At 32.9% G+C, this 15,238-nt stretch overlaps 1 protein-coding gene across 1 annotated transcript; it reads right to left on the bottom strand.

The window, feature by feature from the left end:
* On the bottom strand, window positions 10,421–14,389 carry LOC107646140 (ubiquinol-cytochrome-c reductase complex assembly factor 1). Its single transcript, XM_016350333.2, has 8 exons — window positions 14,136–14,389; window positions 13,849–14,021; window positions 13,361–13,574; window positions 12,873–13,039; window positions 12,491–12,615; window positions 12,060–12,120; window positions 11,445–11,493; window positions 10,421–10,840 (listed from the first exon to the last, which is right to left on the bottom strand). The coding sequence occupies exons 2-8, from the start codon at window positions 14,005–14,007 to the stop codon at window positions 10,761–10,763; spliced, it is 855 nt and encodes a 284-aa protein (XP_016205819.1). The 5' UTR covers window positions 14,008–14,021; window positions 14,136–14,389; the 3' UTR covers window positions 10,421–10,760.

Genomic DNA, 15,238 nt, shown 5'->3' on the forward strand with positions numbered 1-15,238 from the left:
ACTTGAGATGCTCCACAAGACTCTTTCATTATGATAAATTCGAAAACATGAGTCATGAAAAGAAAGTCATTGTCCGGAAATTGAGATTTGATGGTTTGATGCACATTCCTCCTATGAAAAGAGTTGGCATATTCGTTTGATCTGATAAAAATCACATTGGACACCCGGTACGGTGTATTCAACATCACCCAAGAAAATATAGGAGTTGTCCTTGACTTGAATGTATCTGGTAAACCGATTACATAAACTGTTATACTTGCATTCTTTGTAATCTATTATGTTAATTATTTCGGTGTATTTTTACATTATATTTGTGTAATTGAAATATTTTTTTTGCTACTTTTGTAAGGTCGCTCTTTCCAGGCAAAGTTAAATTTTAAAAGCTTAGTGAGGAGGACAAGGAAGTTTATAGAAGCTTTCAAGGCAATACTTTAAAGTAATTGACAGACTTGATGATGGAGATTAGTATTGACGGGGACAAAGATCGGCTGAAGTTCAAGAGGACATTCATCCTCTACATTCAGATGTCCTTCTTGTTACCGACAACCATAAACAAAGTTTTTCCTGTTCACATACCGCCGATTTTTCGTGTGGACACCATACATGAGTGGAATTGGGGTGGTCATGTCCTCAACTTCCTCATCAAGGGCATCAATGAGCACATATTGAAAAATAAAAAATCTGTTAATGGCCGCCTCTATGCTCTCATGATTGTATATTTTCATGAATCCACACACAAAAATAAGCCATTGGAAACAATTTTTGGACCATCGTAGTTGCAGCATTGGACTAGGGAGTTGCTAGTTTAGAGGATAGAAGCTGAGATTAAGGATCATATGGTAACTCAACAGAATTTTTTCTTTAATTTCGATGTATTTGTTTTATATATATGACGTAAACTAATATTTTACCTGTTTTAGGGTATTGTGAAGAGAGCACAGCTGAAAGACAAATTGACGAGAATGAAAAAAGAAGAAAAGAAGGAGAAAAATAAGCCACAAAAGAAGAACATTTCTTCAGAAAGTGATAGTGTTACTGACTCTGAGTCTGATTCTAAACAAGACTCAGAGGAGGCACTAAAAATAAGAAAACAACTAACAAGAAAGGCAAAAAAGTAAGTATTATTTTTCGGTTTATTTTATCATTTTTACTGTGTTTATTACCTAATGATTGTTTGCTGTCTAGGATAGAATCTAAAAAAAAGAAGCACATTGTTCAGGATTCATCTTCCGAAAACGAAACTGAATCTAATGATAAGTAAGATTCAGAAATTATCATTGGAATGCTATGTTTTCTGTTTATATCAAAATTTTATCTATTAACAGAATGTTTTTAATTTATTATCAGAAGTGAAGAATTGGAGCAAATAACATAAGGAAGATTGAAGAAAAAAGTTCACAATCCTGCAAAAAAGTATGCATTGCTTTCAGGTGTATTTTATCAATTTTGTTGTGTTTATTTGCTTGATAATTCTTTGCTTTCCAGGATGCAATCCAAAAAAGAAATCACATTATTGAGGATTCATCTTCTAAAAAAGAAACTGAATCTGATGATGAGTAAGATATATTGTAACTCTATATTTTCTTTTTCATCAAAATTTTATTTGTTAACATAATCTTTTGCATGTACTGTCAGAACTAAACAAATACAACAAATAAGAGAAGCAAAAAAGAAGAAAACAAATGATAAGCCTGCACAAAATTATGTTTTTCTTTTCGGTGTAATTTGGCAATTTTATTGTGTTTTTGTTCTCTGATGATTGTTTTCTTTTCTAAGATGCAGCAGAAGCTCACTATGATTCTTCGCAAATGTAAGATTCAATATGTAAAATCCTTTCTTCGCTAAAATTTTGTAAAACATGATGTAATTAATTACTCTAGTTTTATTGAATAATGTTTATTTTGTCCTTAAAATGCCGCATGTGAACTTGGAAAGTGAAAAGGATCCTGTGTTTCAAACACGGACAAGCTATTAGAGCAGTGTAAATAAGCCAAGTGATAACATGTAATTTTTGTTCCTCTTGCCATTTCCTTAATTCTTGTGTTACACCATATTCAGTTTTTGATTCCATATATATATTTTTTAGAAAAAAAGTCCTTTAATAATTTATTCAAGAAAAAAAAAGGTAGGAAAAAAAAGAAAAAACACTGCAACTCTGTAAGTTCTCATAAAACAGAAGTTGATTGTGTTCCTATTGAATGCTTGGGGTGTATTGGTGAGATGATTTCGGTGTATTTCAGGTTCAAGGAACAAGAAGAATAATGAACCAGCTCTTGTTCTAGAAGCAATAATAGGTACTACGTAGTAATCCTCAAGAAAAAATTATTGTTCTTCAAAAAGAGACTCATTCTCAATCAGAATCACTCGACATGTGAGTTTTCCAACTTACTTTCAATCTTCTATTCTTTGAGTTAATCATTTCCACCTGAATGTTTACTCAATGTTAATTTTTTATTTTTTTTATTAGACTTTCACTTCAAATATGTACACCTCCATCAGAAACAACAACCTCAAGCCCTCTGCAAAATCAACCAACTGCTGCAAAGTCTCCCAGCAGAGAATATATAGAAGAAAGTATTAATGTGTAAAGAATAATACTTTCGGTGTATTTGGTTTGTCTTTGGGTGTATTTGTGCATGGTTTAATGAGTTACATGTCTTTTTAAATAGCAGTATATTTGGTTTTTATTTTGGTGTATTTCATGTGAATTGAGGTACAATTGTTTTATTTTTTTAATTTAATTCCTTTTCTGTAATCCTGTAGTACTCCACAACCTCATGAACTTGCTGAAAATACACCAGCAGAGCCAATAGCTCATTCTAAAGTGTAAATTCTACATAATATAATTCTCTTTCAATATTTTTTTGTATTCTTATACTATTTTATATGTCACCATGCAATCATCCACCCTCTCAAGCCAATGCTGAATTAATGATGGTTGCCAACGCAGCATCATTTCTAAAGCATGACATTCCTGCACCATCATTCAGCCATGGATTTTCTGAATCGAGTCAGGAAGATACATTTACTCAGGAGGATTCAACCAGCAGTTGAAAAGGAAAAATCTCAAGAGAGCCCGATATTGGTGGAGGAATTAAAAGAGTTGGTGGAGCAGGTCATAAATACTGGGGTTGCACCAGCATTAATTTTTGCTGAGGATAAAAGTCCCCCATGCCAAAAGGTGCAGCCTACCGTGAGCTTTGTTGACAAGTTCCAAACTCCTGTGAGGCGAAGGAAAATAATGGACGACCTTAAAGAAAAATGCTTTCTCTAGGTCACAACTGTCAAGACCTATAATGATAAAAGCACTAATGAGTGGGACACAGTATTCATCCTGAACTATGAATATTTGCTGGAAATAACCAGAGGGCACTTTGGATCTTTAAAAGGCAATACATATGTTAAAAATCTGGTAATCTTAGAATAACATTAATGATTTTCTTATGAGTTGTTGTGTCATATATGTAATAACTTTGGGTTTTTTATTTTCCTAGATTGTCTCTGCAATGTGTCATATTCTGAAAAAAAAAAAGAATTGCAAAATTTGAAGAACAAATATACTGTCTCCCTCTGATATTGTGGTAAGGTGTAGTAAATTCAAATTTCAGTGTATTTTTAAAATGTATTGTTTGTTATAGTTGTTTCTTTCGGTGTTATATAAATTCTACAGAATTTGGCTTTGGAAAATCATGAGGGCAAATTCAAACAACCAAAAACTAACAACTCCTTCGATATTCAAAACTATAAGGACTTTATCCCATATTTAGATAAGAAAAAGTGTACATCCCATCCATTTGTAAGTTTTTGTTTATAAAGTTTCTTACACAATTCTTTCATTAGGTGGCAATTAAACTAAAAAAATTTTCTCTCTGGCCAAACTTTAGATATTTGCCCTAGTTTGCTATGCGGAACATTAGTGGATATGGATGACGGATGTTAAAAAGAAATTTCATGTCCTTGACCCATTTCACAAAAAATCTCCTTCGAAAGAAAGAACAGCACTTAATAAATTTGTTGTAAGGTGTTTCTATTTTCTTTATAAATTCTCTGGTTTCTGTCTGTTGTTAGCAATATAAAAATTCAGTGTAGTTCTATTTGAAATAAGGTAGACTATTGGTTCATTTCGGTGTAATTTGGTATTAAATGTAGTCTTTCTTATATTTTGCATTTTGGTTTTTAAGGCTTCATGATTTCAAGAATGAGGGTATTTGTCGGAAGACAACCTTTAATGAACAAGAATGATGAAATTGAAGCACCATACGTTAACATCACCGGGTAACATAATAGTATAAATATTTCTATCTGAGAAATTTTGTGTTTTCTCTTACTGTCCTATTTTATTTTGCTAATTTATTTTTGTTTTTAGCTTCAATTGTGCAATTTATGTGATAAAATGGATTGAGATAATTGAACCAGAAAATATAAAAAAGGGCAAATATGTATGAGAGAATTGGACACAAGTAACTATCTTTAAAAATAGATAACTCTATATTACTAAATTAATGGAGTTTAATAAAAAAAATTTCTTTAAACTGTAGGAAGAAGTGGATCATTTCAGAATTGAATATGCTTCACTCATTCTATTTGATGAAATAAATCGACTCAGAGATAAAGCTATTCAGGAATGTGAAGCCATCAGACTGTCCAAGCCATTTGCGGTATTATTGAGTCCTTATTGTGAATTGCGTTCAGAAGATATCGACAGTAAATAGTTTGAATGTTGTACATTGTTAAGTGTACTAAATTGTCTGTTTGAATACATACTTTCTATCTTTATAGTTATTTAATCCAATCTTTTTATAAATTTTCTTTGTAAAAATAAACTTTTACGAAGCTGTCTGTACTGTATTGAAATGCTGTTAATCTGAATGAATCCAGGTTCAAAAAAATCCAGGAAAACATTATTAAATTGCCTAAATACATCGAATTCCTTTACAAATACACCGGAAACTATTCAAAATACACCAAAAAAATGTGCATATATATTTTCCTGTAAATTATAACCAGGAGATATGGAAATTATGTAATTTGAATTGTTACCCTCTTTAAGTATTGAATTGTCTATATATTGTATATTTAAAACAAATAAATCCCTTCAGATAGTTGAAGACACTAATTTCCAAACAAACACCAACATGTCAAAATGGAACAAAACAAGAAAATATAAAAAAGAAGAGCATGCAGAATACACAGAAATTATTTCGCAGTACACCAAAATAGTGTCACACTACACCGGAAAAACTATCCTATGCTATTGAATCTCTGAGCTGATAATTCATAATATGTCCATGATAATGACTGAAATTTGACTGCACTACTAAACCACCATAAAAAAGGTGCAACTACAAAAAGTAAATCATATATTACCACAACTATTAACATGCACAAACTCAATTTTCCGTATTTAAAGAACATTACTTTTACCTCGGTTAGATCTTTCTTTTTCTTTTTTCTTTTAAGCATTTGAAATCTGTTTTTCAGTGTTTGACCCCAATATATTTTTCGGATGTCCTCTTGTTCTAATTTATGGAGGGTTTTGAAGCTCGTTAATATCTTCCAACGAAGTATCATGGTGAGATAACGAACATTTTTTTTTTTGCTTTTGACTTTGTATTCTTGCATCTCAGCCATAGCATTATCGTAAGCGCAGTGTAGAATCGCCGTCAACTCCTCAGATTCTGATGCAAATTCACAAATATTTTGTGACTGAAATACCAAATCGTTAAATCTCTTGCTTCTTGGCTCCAACAGAGGCTCGTCGTGGCTGCTCTTGATATGTGTGTGCCTCATCTTTACATTCTTGCTTTATCGTTCCAATATATATCTTGGTGATACTTTATTTACTCGCTCAAAGATTAATGCACTCAGAGAATGACGGCACAATATCCCTCTTGACTCGAATAGTAAGCATGACATTTAACTTCAGCTGATATCCTATCGAATATAACTGCAAACTTGTTGAATGTTGAGTTAGAAACCTGTTCTACAACTCCAATACCGTATAACATAGAGCAGAGTGCGTTGATCTTGTGATGCAATTCACATTTACTTTGAATTGTGCTTGGATTTCCCTAAACTTCTCGTGAGTATGCACATGTTGAAACTGAGCTTCTATTGAGGATTTTGTTGCACATGGTATGACAGTATGAAAATCTACAGCATCCGATTCTCTCTCTCACTCTCTCTCTCTCACTCTCACTCACTCTCTCTCTCTCTCTCTCTCTCTCTCTCTCTCTCTCTCTCTCTCTACTGTTTGACGAATTGGATAAGTGAGCTGTTGCGCGTAATAAACTTGTTAAAAAAAGCGTTTATGCTCTCGCTCCTTTGCGTGCTTCTCATCTCGACCCAGAAGTGGTGATCGAGATAATCTGGATAAATGACGATACTTCCTAGGCAATTATAGTACTGTTTGACGAATTGGATAAGTGAGCTGTTGCGCGTAATAAACTTGTTAAAAAAAGCGTTTATGCTCTCGCTCCTTTGCGTGCTTCTCATCTCGACCCAGAAGTGGTGATCGAGATAATCTGGATAAATGACGATCTTCGAAAAGTTTTGAAAAAAGACCTAAATCAAAACTAAAATACACCGAAAAACATACAATTTGACACCTCTACCGCACAAGAAAAACACATATTAAAATTAACAATATCAGTTAATTCTAATAAAAACAACATTACCTGAAAGCCACTTGTTGTCCCAAGACCATACTTCATCAGAAAATCATTCAAATTCCTATCAAATGATTCTTTTGTAAAAGAGTTTCAAACAACATGATTCATCTCTGTTCAATTTTTTCGTGTCGCTTGTAGCCATTTAATTTACTTGAGATCTTCTTTATGATATGTCAAATACACCACCAGTGAATTATTGTGGGCATACAAATCTCAATAGCCCTTTGCATCGATGCGCATTGATCCATAAGAATGCCTTTCGGAGTATTTTCTCCCATGCAACGAAGCCAACATTCAAATAACTATTTGAATGATTGAGTATCCTCGTTTTTCATCAAAGCATGTCCTAGAAGTGTTGATTGACCGTGGTGATTCACCCAGCAAAAGAACCAAAAATCAAATTATACCTGTATACAACGACACCGAAACAAAATCATTAATACACCAAAAGAATATCTCTTTACACCGAAAATGATATCAAAATACACATAAACTAGAACAACATATTACCTGTTTGTATTGTAAGTGGTATCGAATGAAATAACATCTCCAAAATACTCATAGGCAGCCCTGATTCTTGCGTCGGCCCAAAAAATAATCTTAATTGACTGATCAACCTCAAGTTCAAGCTCAGAAAAGAAATTCTGATTCTTCTCTTTCATTCTTAATAAGTATTTCCCAAATTATTTTGCATCCTCTAGATCCGAAATATTCCGCACTTCTCTCATGATGTAATTTCTCACATCTTTTTCAATAAAACTTAATTTACGATAACCCCCTACTGCTGTGACAAATGATTGGTATGTTTTGCTTGTTCTAATTCCGGCTTCCTCATTATTCTCTATTGTACGTCATACGGACATGCTTAATTCCCTGTGTTGTTTAAGCATCTCTGCTTGATTTTCACAGCAAGGATGATGCAACACAACTTTTGAAATGATCCAAACACCAATGTCCTTCAATATATGTATATAAATTCTTGCAGGACAATTTAATCCACCTGAGGGATTTGTCTTCTCAGTTGGAGATATGTTCGATTTTCATTTCCCCTCTCTGCTACATGTAATCAATTGGTTTTTAATTTTATTTCCCTTCTTATTTGTGCTCTGACCTTTTATAGAAAAATCTATAACTTTCGAATAATCTTTGTAGAATTTTGCAGCTTCTTTCAAGCGTGTTAAAAGTCATCCTAACCTTTGGAACAAACTGCTCATCAACGTCATACAGAAACTGCAAAATACACCGAAAATAGTCCATAATACACCATATTAAAGGATAACATACACTGAAACTCATCATAAAAAATAATAAAATCAGATTCAGAACTCATATATTACATTCAAATTCAAACCATCAACTATGCACAACAATTTTCACAAACAGAAACTAAATAATTCAATTATAGAATCATAAACTACTAACAAACTATATTAACTAGATTTAAATCACACTTCACTACTTGATTCGATTCAAAACAATAATACAATTCACCCGCGTTCAATTGAAAAGTCTAAACCTATAAATACACCGAAAAGTTTCTACAATACACCAAAAGAATTCTAATATATACCAAAATGAGAATGGAACAGATTTATCAGAACTCCTACATTACATTCAATTCAAACTATCAACGATGAACAACAATTTTCACAAATAAAAATAACATTATTCACCTACAAAATCATAAACTACTAACGAAAATATTAAATAGAATCGAACCACACCTCAGCCACTTGATTGGATTCAAAACAATAATCCACTTCGCTCTGGTTCAATTGACAATCTGAACTTGAATCATTCATTATCTTCAACAACGAGATAATTGTTCAAAACTGATTTCAGAACTTGATTTCAAAAACGTAGAAAACGAAGGAAATTTAAAAATGAAGAAAAGAGAACGTAGAGAACAAAGAAAGAGAAACACTGAGAACGCAGAGATGGAAGAGAACATAGATCGAAAACGCTGAAAAATTCGAAAAAAAACGAAATTCTTTTAAAAAGGTAGTTATATATTTGCACGTTGAATGGAAAGTTAGTTAAATAGTGGCGCGTGAAATGAGTTAGATTAAAAAGATTTTTTTTGGACTCGTTTGTATAAATAATTTAAATGTAGAGAATATTTATTGTTATTATTATAAAAGAGAGTATGGTGAAGTGAAATTTCACGCTGTGAATATGGTAGTACTGTTCATGGCATGTCTATCAGTAATCTCATGCCATGCAATGGTTCATACATGCATAGAGAATGACTAATTGGTTTAATCCATGCTCCCATATGTGTCATCTGCTAGCATGATTGTCATTATGGTATTTATCCTCTCTCTCTCTCTCCTATAATACCAAAAAAAAAAAACATAAAAAGTTTTTTTTTTAGAAAGTTAAATTAAAAATAATCATTTTATTGGACAGCTTCGAATTATTCTTGATGCCATTGTCTAAAAGTAATTAGGAGATTTAATTATTCGTTCAATGTGATATAATCAAATACTTATTGATTTGATTTAATTAAAATAAATTCCATTAGAAAAAGATTATTCTGTTTAAAATCTTTTAATATAAAATGATTAATAATTTTACATTTTTATCTTTTATTTACAACAAAATCCTCAACTATTACCACCAACCATTGGTCGGCAAACAGCCGCCAGTCCTCTACCACCTCTGACCCTCTCAAAACCCTTCTCTTTTATATTGGTATCTAAAAAGTACAAATGACTTTATACATTTTTAACACCAAATCATTTTATCCATGGGTGTTCATGGATCAGATCGTATCTGCAGATCCACGATAAATATTCGTATCCGATCCGAAAATTGCGGATACGATCCGATCCGCATTCTTTGCGGATCGGACCGCGGATATCTGCTCTACATCCGCGGATCCGCAGATCCGCACTATAATAATTAAAAAATAAATAAATATATATGTTTGGTATTATATTACTTGTTTGTATGTTTTAGTTAGTAATTATTATTCATATATTGTATTATTTTATTTTGTTATTTAAAAAGAGTTTGATTAAAACTATTTTAGGAATAAATAAATTTAAAAGTGTGAAAGAAATATTTTTATTGAATTTTTTACATAGATATATGATTAAAAAGGGAATGTTCAATTATGCGGATATATCCGATATTTGATCCGATCCAATACTAAAAAGTGCGGATATAATATCCAATCCAATCCGATGGAAATTGTGCGGATCGAATTGAATTTTCGACCATATCCGATCCGATCCAATCAGCGTACACCCTAATTTCATCCAATCAACCGAAAAGATTTAATCTTAGTTATAATATAGATTTACGTGGATTTACAAATCAAATCAAATAAATTATCATTTTGTATTTATTCCAAACAAAGAATTTAATTTGAAAATTAAATCAATGTTAATTCCATTGTATTTCAAAAACACACCCTTAATATTTTTCTTTACGCAGTATTTATTTAGCGTTCATTTGATGGTAACTTGTAAGATATACTGTGGTCATAGTGTNNAGTACGAAAAAAAATCATGTGAGGAATATCATTATAAAATATAAAAGTGACATTATCATTTTCCTAATTTGTGACGTTTAACCCAGACCTGCCAAGTGCACTCACTAACATGCTTCTGCCGATGAAAGCAGGCATGAGTGAGGCCTGTTGTTATAGAAGAAGGTGCAGAGTGGTGGTTGTAATTCACGTTTACAATAAATCACAAATCGCGCAACAAAATTTTGATAATAATTTGAGCTTACCAGAAACAGACACAAAAGGTGTTTAAATTATTAATTTAAACTTATAAAAAATGTGTTACACTGGCTAACAGAAGCAATGTCTCAATATAAATCTCAAAGATAAGCTGTTAAAGCTTTGTAAAGTGAAACAGAAGGCTACACTAATCGATCAGTTCTGCCTTCACTTCTTCTCATTGTACAGCCCACAGGGTATGGCAATTCTCGTTTCAGGACACAAAATTAATAAAATCTAAAGGCCATATAGATAAGCTACAAGCTTTCAACCTAATAATTCATAAATTATAGATCAAAGAATAAAAGAACAGAATGTACTTGCCATTATTTATCACGACTTTAGAAATCACTTGATCACTGATGTGCCTTTGCACTTTGGCTCTCATGCTTCAAAGGGGTAAACATGAAATTTCCTGAAAACAATGCTTCTTTATCTGCCAATTCAAAAGATTCACGTCTTGGTTAAACTCAAAAACTGAAACTCAAAAAGAAATATAAATATCTCCACCAGATCCTTAGAATGCTTCCAAAATAATTTCTTTCATGGTTTCAAGCATTCTAACAGTACGAAGACATGTAACAACCAAGGATAACCCAAGTTTAAAATTCAAAATAACTTTCTTCAGGAATTCACAAGTGGCACAAAGGGAGCATTGGGTAAATATTTAATGACTTGATTGAGATTCTATTTAGTTTATAATTCAGATCATTGCAGACTCAAGGAAGAGATTGGAAGTATTATAGTGAAAAAAGGGATTGGTACTAAGTATAAGGAAAAGAACTGATAGGGTAGAAGTTTAAAATATATAGATAAGATAAGTAGGATATTCTGCATATATATATATATATAGAGCGAGAGAGACTTTCGCAGAGTGATAGGAAGCACTTCAACTCACTATAGTTTACAACGTAGTTAGTATACAGTACACAGCAATAGGCATAGTTCCGTAATTTATCATCCACTTTGTGACAACTAATATTAACAGTTTGACACATACAGAAACAGTTCTCACAGACAAGGTCTGAGACAGTCTTTACCTGTTAAAGTCATGCAACTTACTTCCCGACGAGCATACCTGGCCATTGCCTATATGAAGGCTTGAAATTCAGTTTACTCGTATGAAAGATGAAACAATAAAAAATCAACTATACAATTAAAAATGAAATGCAAAGGAAACAGTTTAGGCGAAAGTGCTGGGGGGAATTCTCTTTTGAAATTTTTGTGTCTAAAGAAAGTCAAAATTTAAGTCTCTTCAATCAATCCTGTAGATTTGATCAAAAGTGACCACTATATGATCCCAGTTTTAGCAGACTATAGATTAAATATAATATGTCAAAAAAATAAAAAAATATGAAAAAGAGGGCAGGGGGGCAATTATGAAAGGGGGAATGCTTAAAAAGTCAAACCGAGGCAAAATTTTGATCCAGAGCAGAGGCAATTGGTGTGGTTAATGAACGGTTAATAAGCTGAAAGACTTTATTTGAATATTCAAGAAACCTCAGGCCTCAAGGTTCGGTATATTGGCTTTGTTATGACTTTTCACAAATTGTCCAATTTCAAAAACCGTATACTATATATGCCACACAATATCTATTCCCCGAATATAATTGAAAATATTAACATCTATTAATATCATTCAGAGGAGAGCATACATTCACCAACTGAGAAGCACCAGCATCTGGCATTGATGAACCATCATCAGAGAAAATATTCCTGAAGCAAAAAAGATTGTAGATAACGATAAACTATGAATATTGCATAAATGATAAAATTCTTGAAAGAGTGAGATATTCTCATTACACAAATTATTTATACAAGCTCAATAAGTTTATCAAATTCTGACTACTGAACAAACTCTGCTGAGCTGTGTAACTAACAATAATTGTAACTGCCAACTAACTCAACTGAAATTATTGTGTTATAGTGTAGTGATAACCAAGAAAAGAAAAGAGAAAAAAACCAGTAACTATTATATGGTGTAAGCAATAAAGTGATAAACTGTGTCGTCACTCATCACTGATATAGTACCTAAATTAGGAATAGTCAGACAGAGAAAGGAGTATAACTTCAGAGCAGAACCTACCTCCATAAAACAGTAGCAAGATCACTAGGTTTAGCCTCTGGAAGCATTGCAGTGTCATAAGCAACGATGTTCCCGTAAAATATCTTCTCCAGATCTTTCATCCACTTAGTCAACAGGAGGTTAACCTGTCATTCCAAACCAAAAATGTCAAAATTCAATATCATAAAAACCAACTGCTACATGCCTCGCACTAATTTGCACAAAAGGAATTCCGATAGTTAAATTATGCCCATTGATGAACTATTAATGGATAAGTAAATCAAGAAACAGATAATTACTTAAGCGGTTAACAATTAACATTCTATAAAATAGAAGTATTTAGGCGAGTGTTTCAAATTATACATTCCTGGAGAAGAAAAATCTAATCTAAAAGGCTACTCACTCCAGCTTTGGACACTCTCAGCTCCACATCATGATTGTATATCTCGTAAAGGTACTGCCCAAATTCAACACCCTCCTTCCCCTCTTGTTTCAAGCGACGCAAACATAGCCACATATGAAGTACTAGTAAAGAGAACGTTGTTTTGAATGTTTTCTCCAGGTTAAACACTGCAAGCAGAATAACGAAGTTTAGAATGCTACAAGATTTAACACAAGTTTGACAAATACTAATCTAAGGTGGGAGGGAGAAGAGGCTTTACACCTTCCCACAATTGGTGAACAACAAGAAACTACCTATTACAAGATGGGGAATGCAAGCAAAACAGCTCTAAGTCTGCAAACTACCTATTGTATGGGAATCATTGTTTGTCAAATTATGTGACCACAAACCCATAAGAAGATGAATTGGTTGGATATATATGCACACGTGCATGCTACATATTTGCATAATGCATCTGAGCATGTTTTACATCTATCAGAAGAACTCACCTTCATAAATCGGAGGTTTATCAACTTGCGAAATGATTCTTCGGTATACGACATTAGCCCCTCGAATTGACTTGCTCTGCTTACTATAAAATAGCATGAGTTTTAGAATGAAACGCTTGATGCCTTGATAATTTGGTTCTTCAACTCTTCGTGGTGAATCCGGGGGCAGGGCCAATGAACAGGGCGCAGACCAAAACATTTTGTCTAAGTTTACCTGCAAAACACATGCTTTCTTTTAGCAGAACCTAATCAAGTGGACAGCACAAATTATCAAATAATATGTATGTTATGATTGCTAAAATTGGCTCATATTGCTTAATTCTTTGTGTCTCGCACAGAAGCAAAACCACATAAAAATGAGAAACCTTATCAGAGTAGCTACCTATTAGGTTTAGTTCGTTAATTTGGCTACGCAGCTCTCTACTCAAGTATATTCGAATAGAGAAGAGTACTCTAATAACAAAGAAGAAGGTTTATGAATATGATACCAGTGGCGGTTGGGGGGTGAAAGGTTTGTCTTTGGTGGGTAGTGGAGGAGCCGCAGCAACCCTGGCGTAGCTATGGCGTGTCCCAGTGGCACCAGAAACAACATTCAGAGATCCAGCCTTGCATAAAGGAGTAAATGCTCTTCTCCATCTTTGCAACATTCTCGATCACTTCTCTGTTCCATAGCATACTCAGAAATCAGAATGAAAACTCCTTACAGAATAAATAAATAAACAAATAAGTAGATTGCACGCTGGGGCTGAATGAAACAAAAGAAGCAGGTAGGTACCCGGGTTAAGTGAATTGAGCTCGATCACAGTTATTGGAGCTGACTCTTAACCCTTTCCAAGAATAACTGAATATTGGAAGCGGAAACGACCAATATGATGAGAATTAGAATAGCAAACAAGCTAGTAAAAGACAGGAATAAATGCGCGGCGGTGAAGGCGACGGAGATGGCGGCAGCGGGAGAGAGATTCAGAGAGAGTTGCTCACGGATGTGTTATGGGCTGAGAGAATACGTATTGGGCTAGTATAACTAGCATTAACTTGTATGGTGGGCTTCAGCTTATTCATATGTAAATAAAAAATATAAAATAGTAAAAAAATTAATATTAAAATTTGAATTAATCAGCTACAATAGTATCTTAATTTAACAACAACCAAGTGTCAATTAGTCAGTACTACTATAATATTATCTTAATTTAACACACAAGAGTAACAATTCATGAATTATATCCAAGAAATAATTCAACAATTCAAAAATTCAGCAATTCAGCAATGCAAAAATTCAGCCTTTTATAATCTAATTCAGAACTGATTCAAAATCAATCCAAAACCAATTCAATTAATTCAACAATTCAAAACTAATTCAACATTTCAATTCAATCCTATCATATTTATTTCTAATCAGCTCATAAATCAATCAATAATAAAATTCACAACAATAACACAAGAAATTTCACTGAAAAAATTAAAAAAAAAACAAGTAAATGCTAAAGAAGAAAGGATGAAATAGTGAAGCACGGACCCTGAAAGAAGAATAACCGATAAAGGATTGCAGGGGAGTTTTGTCTGCGTCACTGCTGCCATGCCCTAATCTTTTTAATTTATATTTTTTCACTTTTCGGTTCAATCGGGCCGGGGTGATTCAAGTCTTGGTCAGTTAAATGGTTTAATTAAATAATTTTTTTTGTAATTAATCAAATCCAAATGACATCAAATAATTGACCAAATTTTTGGGTCAAAATGACTCGTCAACACTCCTGACTCCACTAGAAAATAATACTAGAAAAGAAATGGATCACATTTTCAAAATTATAATCCTACGAGTATATAATTAACTTACCTGTACCAAAATAATAATAATGATAGAAATTCCCGGGGTATTTT

This window comes from Arachis ipaensis, chromosome B06, assembly GCF_000816755.2.
Source record: "Arachis ipaensis cultivar K30076 chromosome B06, Araip1.1, whole genome shotgun sequence".
Taxonomy (NCBI): domain Eukaryota; kingdom Viridiplantae; phylum Streptophyta; class Magnoliopsida; order Fabales; family Fabaceae; genus Arachis; species Arachis ipaensis.

Bases quoted from the DNA above. Each gene is read 5' to 3' on its own strand.
- LOC107646140 (XM_016350333.2), bottom strand. From the start codon at position 14,007: ATGTTGCAAAGATGGAGAAGAGCATTTACTCCTTTATGCAAGGCTGGA. The intron at 12,121-12,490 runs GTAGGTTCTGCT...TTTTTGCTTCAG, and splicing joins CTTGCTACTGTTTTATGGAG to GAATATTTTCTCTGATGATG. The intron at 11,494-12,059 runs GTATGCTCTCCT...GCCTTCATATAG, and splicing joins GTGCTTCTCAGTTGGTGAAT to GCAATGGCCAGGTATGCTCG.